General features: G+C 40.1%; 1 protein-coding gene across 1 annotated transcript; it reads right to left on the reverse strand.

Annotated features, from left to right (window-relative positions):
* Positions 1 to 643: 643 nt before the first annotated feature.
* LOC128427392 (carbonic anhydrase 4) lies at positions 644 to 5,354 on the reverse strand. Its single transcript, XM_053414494.1, has 9 exons — positions 5,298 to 5,354; positions 4,917 to 4,992; positions 4,769 to 4,795; positions 4,513 to 4,683; positions 4,116 to 4,264; positions 3,935 to 4,030; positions 2,692 to 2,770; positions 2,427 to 2,590; positions 644 to 2,325 (listed from the first exon to the last, which is right to left on the reverse strand). Exons 2-9 carry the CDS (start codon positions 4,990 to 4,992, stop codon positions 2,146 to 2,148), a joined length of 942 nt encoding a protein of 313 aa, XP_053270469.1. The 5' UTR covers positions 5,298 to 5,354; the 3' UTR covers positions 644 to 2,145.
* Positions 5,355 to 6,061: the final 707 nt, after the last annotated feature.

A 6,061-nucleotide genomic window follows, 5' to 3' on the forward strand; every position in this document is an offset into this window, starting at 1 on the left:
TTATGCTTTGACTGAATATCATATGATCAACTTAGGAGATCTTTTCGAAATGCAAGAGGAGACGGCCGACACATTATTTGATTGTTTGATATTACAAACAAGTTGCAAGATTTGAAAGGAATTGTACAATATTTTAGGAGTATACACGTGCTGTGGTGTGTTTGTGCAGTATGCATATGAAAAATAGGAAGCAAAATGTAAACATGAGTGGGCTCTTCAGTACAGCCAGCACCAATCTTGAGCGCAGTACTGGGTGTGACCATAGGAGGGCAACGGGGCTAAGTCCCCAAGGTAGATCAGATATTTAAAATACATATCCAAGAGATCTATTCAATATCATTTGTACATTGTTAAAACTCCCAAATGTCAATATCAGTATTCGTCTAAAAAAATCTAGTTTTGCTCAACCTCTAGCTTCCTCTCCAGGTTAACCTTGTCTTCAGCAGAGGTTGTGAAGTTATGTAAAAAGTTATTATGTTTGGTATTGTTACTCCTCTGTGTACAGCAGAAGAAATGAGGCGACACTGAGTTACTAACTGAGCTCACATGTGGTTGTGAACATTTTTCTGAATTCAGAATCTATTTCTAAATGTATTGTCTGGTCATATTGGCAATGTTATGTGGAAAAAAGTTACTAAACATCAACATGGTAACAAATGTTTTAATGTGTTACACAAAGGAAAAAAACAAAAGTTTTCAACAATATCCAAATAGCCCAGGACCCCTAAGTTTGAAGTTAGTACACACCAAAAAATACCTAAAATGTTGACTTTATTTATGTAAATTAAACATTAAAGTAAAGAGACTGACACTGACAGTGAAGTGATGCAGAAAGAAAATATTTTCAGTTCATTTACTTGCATTCAAACCTTTGACTGTCGTAAGGTGTTGATCTCTTCGATCAAATTAAATATCTCGTTAATTATCTGTCAAGTTAACCATTAAATATTTCTTTCAAAGCGTTATTCAAGTTCCTCAAGTAGGTTCATGTTTGCATATAAACCTCCTTGTTCTGTGTTTATCCTGTAAATATTAGACAAGCTGTAAATGGCACACGATGACTAAAGTTAAAAGCACAACATGGAAAACTGCAGCGTCACAGCCATCAGTTAAGAGGAAGTTACTTGAAATGGAGAAGTGATCTTTGAAACAACCAGGCTGTCATGTCTTCTCATATTCCGGGATAGCTCTACTGATGAGCTCTCTAAAACCATGTCTCTGTTTTCTGGCTTAAGTGCTGCCCAAGAGCAACAACAGGGATTAAATGTCATGAAACAGAGCAGGTCAAACAAACTCTACATAGTTTACAAAGACAAGTGGAGATTGATGAATAGTGACTGATCATTTGACATTTTGACACATTAAACCGGCGCCCACAGTTCGGTTCCTGTTGTGTTGGGAGTAGTTCAACACAAGGTTAAAAAGGTGTGAATATAAGATTGTGCGTATCATTGCAAGACACAATGGGTTTTAATGAAGTGACACCTCATTCCTTCATTACACCAACTGAAACAGGTTTCATTTTGATTCATCAGCTTGGCAAGATGGCGACATTTCATGTGCCAACAATGTCTGCACCAGGTAGGGGAACATTCAGCAAATCAAGATACAATATAAAGTCATTAAAATAAAATACGTAGTTACCAATTTGTAACTCTCAACACAAGGCCAATGTGGTAAAATACCGCCACACTCATATTGCATTAATGATTTTAACGATTTCAAAAATCACTATCAGTAGAGCTCTTCAGTAAACTAAACAATGTCAATATCCCTTTCTCAGATACCTGAAAATAGCCATGTTAGCTCAAAATGGACGTGAGCTGTGCCCGATCAGTACTCAAGTATTCATGTCCATAACATGAATTCAATACTTGCAAATGTCCATAGAAAAAAAACTGTAACTCAAGCTACATTGGAAAAGAAGAAGTAATTGTGTTGTTGAGGCTTTGTGTCCTCTTGGATGTAAGAAGAATGATCACATGTGCATGTTGCAGCCTACATGTTGCATTAAGGGCACTAATGACAAGTAGCTCAGTGCAGTCTTTATATATTAACAACTTGGACAAGGCTAAAGTCAGACAAAATCATACAGGAGAAAAACAGGTTCAACAGGAACAAAATAAGTTGCTGGATTGTATTTGATCACAGATTCTTCCACAGAGCAAAACTGAACACCATCAGCCCCAGAGAGTAGCAGGTTGTGGAGGCAGAGCTTGCAGCCTGTGTTGTGACTGGTTGATCTGGCTGGATCTGTCTGAAGACATTCGTCATTAAAGGCGATGAGCTGCCGTTGACGTGTACTGTATTGCTAAAGAGGTCGATCTGGAGACAAGACATCGGGCGAGTTAGCTGCATTCAGTCACTGTGGGAGTATATGTACTTTATGTTCTGGTCATTGTACGTAAGGATGAAGAGAAACTCACCAGATCCTTGCTGACTTTGATCGTCTCCTTGAACACAGTCCAAACGACGGCCTCATTGCAAGCAGGGGTGGTCAAGGAGCCAAGGTAGCGATAGTACTTTGCACGGTTCACCCCAACAAGGAGGTCATCCAGTGAGATTCCAGAAGGAAGGGCTACATTTTCACCTGAGGACAGAAACACAACCTCTGAAGGGACTGCAGCTGACATCATGTTATAACAGAGCAATAGATCCAATTTAGTCTAGAAGACTAAAACATCTCCTTACCTTTGTTTGTGATGTTAGCCAGATAGGAGGTCAAGGTCTTCCAGGCTGCAGGTTCGCCAGTGGCACTGCCAGACATTTCCTGAAAGAATGCGCACAGGAAATGTTTAGGTTCAATTGTTTCTTAAACACAGTGGAGGAAAGAAGTGTCTCATGTCCTTTGCATATTTAACACAGGACAGTAGTGAACAGTTGTATGAACTTAAAGGGTCAGCGTATAAGATTTGGCGACACAGTCAAAGTTGCATTTGAATACCCCTCACCTCACCCTCCTCTTCCAAACATGAAAGAGAACGTGGGGAAACCTTGAGTTGTCTTAAAAACTCAAAAAGGTGTTTAGCTCCGGATGTAAATACAAAGTAATTAAATATAAAGGGGCCATTCTTGGGTAAAGTAAAAAACTATTTGTACAATAGTACACACTAGTGAAAACATGACTATGATTATTTTGTGTAAAATTTCTGCCAACAGATCCTTTTCACTTGAATCTTACACACTGAACATTTACAGAAAGCAAAATAAAAGCTTTTGAGGTTTTGAACCACATAAAAGGTGCAGTCCTGTTTCGTCACATACACATACACACACACACACACACACACACACACACACACACACGCACACAAACTAACAATCCGTCCTGAGTCAGTGCCAGCAAGCAATGCAAACAGATTGTTCCCACGCCAAGGCCTTGGAATGTATGATATGTCGTTAAAGTTTCCCTTATGTTCAGTTATTTGAAATGTATGGAATCCATTTGAAAATGTCCCATATATTGAAAAAAATCAATAAGTCTGTTTCTTTGAGTTTTTAGCCAAGACATAATATTGGCTTATCATCATGTCCCTCCGCCAAAGAAGATTGGCTTTCCCAGCAAGAATGGAGGAAATCAGGTTTATTTTTATCCACAGCTAGCGGTAGAGAAATGCTGAGTGCTCCCATGCTGCTGGGAGCTTCAGTCCAAGACAGTTTGAATTATTTTTCCTATAGATCAGGGTTTCTATAGACTTTAGAGGATTTGGGGAATTTTAGCATGGCATTTGATATGGTCGACATACACTTTCAGAGATGTAATGAGGTTCTCGCTTTAAATTCCACAGAATCAGAGTTGGTTGAACCGGCAGTGGCTGCCACTTTTCATGAGGTCAAGGAAGAACATCGTCCAAACAGTACGTGCATGGTCTGAAATGACGGCACAGGAATGAACCAACAAAAAAAAAATAGATAATCAACGAATGCACCTCACCTCGATGAAGAAACCCAAAGCAGCAAGGCCATTGGAGTCTCCAACAGCCAGGGTTGTGTTGCCATTGTAGGATGACTTGACGTTTACAATGTGCATCTGCGGGAGTGAAGAGAAAAGAAACACAGTCTCAATTTATTGCTGTTACGTGAATTTGTAGCTTCATATGAAAAACAATATTTACCTCCATGGGGTAGCGCTTGCCATCCACTGTGTGCTCAGAGCCGGGGACTGACGCTCCATTTCCCCAGTGCAGGTGGAACTGCAGGCTGTCATAGGTGTTTGCAAGACCTCCTCCGGAAATCTTAACACCACTTTCCAGGTTAGCCTTGACTGGGGGAGGTAAAAAAAAACAAAAAAACAATCAGGAAAATAAAAACAAAACCGATATGAAATGAGAGAAAACGGTAAAAAGGCTTGGTGTTGGTCCAGTGCTATGTAAGCAAGATTCTCGCATGATACATTTTCACACTTTGAAAAACACCTCCCTCTTCAATAACCTAATGCAACCCTCTTTAACTGGGGATTAAGCAGGTGCCAGTCCTCGACCAGTCCTCACCCAGTCCTCACCCAGTCCTCACCTGTCTTGCCGGTGTTTTCAAGGGTTTTCAGGGCGGTGGTACTGCCGTAGTTGGTATAGGTGAATGCCGTCAGGTTTTCATCAATTTTGGCAGCTGATGTGTTAATGTTAATGGGCGACTGTCGGGAGCCATTACAATATTTGGGAGCGATGGTTGCCCAGTTGTTGTCATCTGTAAAACACAAACACAACTTTGAGTAGCTGTAGTGGAGCAGCTGAGATGTTGAGGTTGGTAGAGATTACAGGAGATCACTCACTGCAGGTAGGGAGATGGTAACACCAGTCTGGAGGTGGAAGAGAGCGTATAAGTATCACTTCACGATGACAAGTAGTCTCAATGGAGACGCAGCATTAATCCAAAGAGTCATTAATCCAAGGTGATGAAAAAACTGTTCAAATACCTACCAATTCCTGCAGTGGCACAATCAACCCTTGATGTGAGGGCGCACAAAGTGAGGACAAGGGCTACGAGGAGGATCATCTAAAGAGACAGTCACAAAGTCACTCACCAATTTATTCTCATACAAATTAATGATCATCCACATCCACAGAAATCGTGATAATTCAAAAATTGAAATAAGAGAATGAATAAGCCTATTTTACGCTGTAGAGCAACAAATAATTTGTCATGTATGGACAAATACTCAACACATCTTTTCAAATAATTAGAAGAATCATAATTGATCATGCACAATTTGACTATGGTAGAGAGAAGGAGTTCTGCTAAAAGGCCTGTTTCAGATTGTTGAATCAGGTCTTTGAGATGACTTGAGCAGCAGGTCTTACCTTTGATGCACCTGTACAGTCCTCTGTGTCTAACAGCTCTGGGGCCTCACCCGTCCTCTATTTATTCTCTCAGGCCCTTCAGGAGTGTCTGAAAACACACCTCCTCCCTGGCACATTTTTAATCAAAGGCAGAAAAATGCTGAATTATGGTTAACTGAACAAGTAAAGCCTTGAGAAGGGTCAGTTTGTAAAACAGGCACAGAAAAGGGCTCATACTGTAGGATCCACTTTGGTTGATTCTTCAACAAATATAAAATAAATATTTTGTGAACCTGGATCAAGATGATATTCATTTGGTGGCGTGACAGCAAGATGTCCTCATATGACTGGATCACCGCCTCACACGAGCATGAGGGCATTTTTTTGAATAACAACAATCAGAACTGTGTTTTTTTTTTAAGTAAACGTGTCCATAAGAATTGAAGATATGTTGGTGTCGGGGGCAAAAATAATAAAATGCTTTATGTTTTTAAATCTATGTTTGAGTGAAATGAAAAGTCCTAAAACTGCAAAGACCATTTACTGAGACTGCAAGCAGCATTAATCATTTATATGAAGCTATAAAATGGGTGAGGCATTGGAGCATTACTGTAAAGAGGTTAGGGTGGAGGGCACGATCTAACTAGTTATGTGACTAGTAATTACAGATGATTGCAGGAATGTATGCACAGACAGATGAATAGATCGATGGACAGACTGGCAGACAAACAGATCTCTCTCTGATAAGAGTTCTTTGAGGTCATAAGTATGGCATGCAGCGGTGG

This window comes from Pleuronectes platessa, chromosome 21 (genome assembly GCF_947347685.1).
Source record: "Pleuronectes platessa chromosome 21, fPlePla1.1, whole genome shotgun sequence".
NCBI lineage: Eukaryota > Metazoa > Chordata > Actinopteri > Pleuronectiformes > Pleuronectidae > Pleuronectes > Pleuronectes platessa.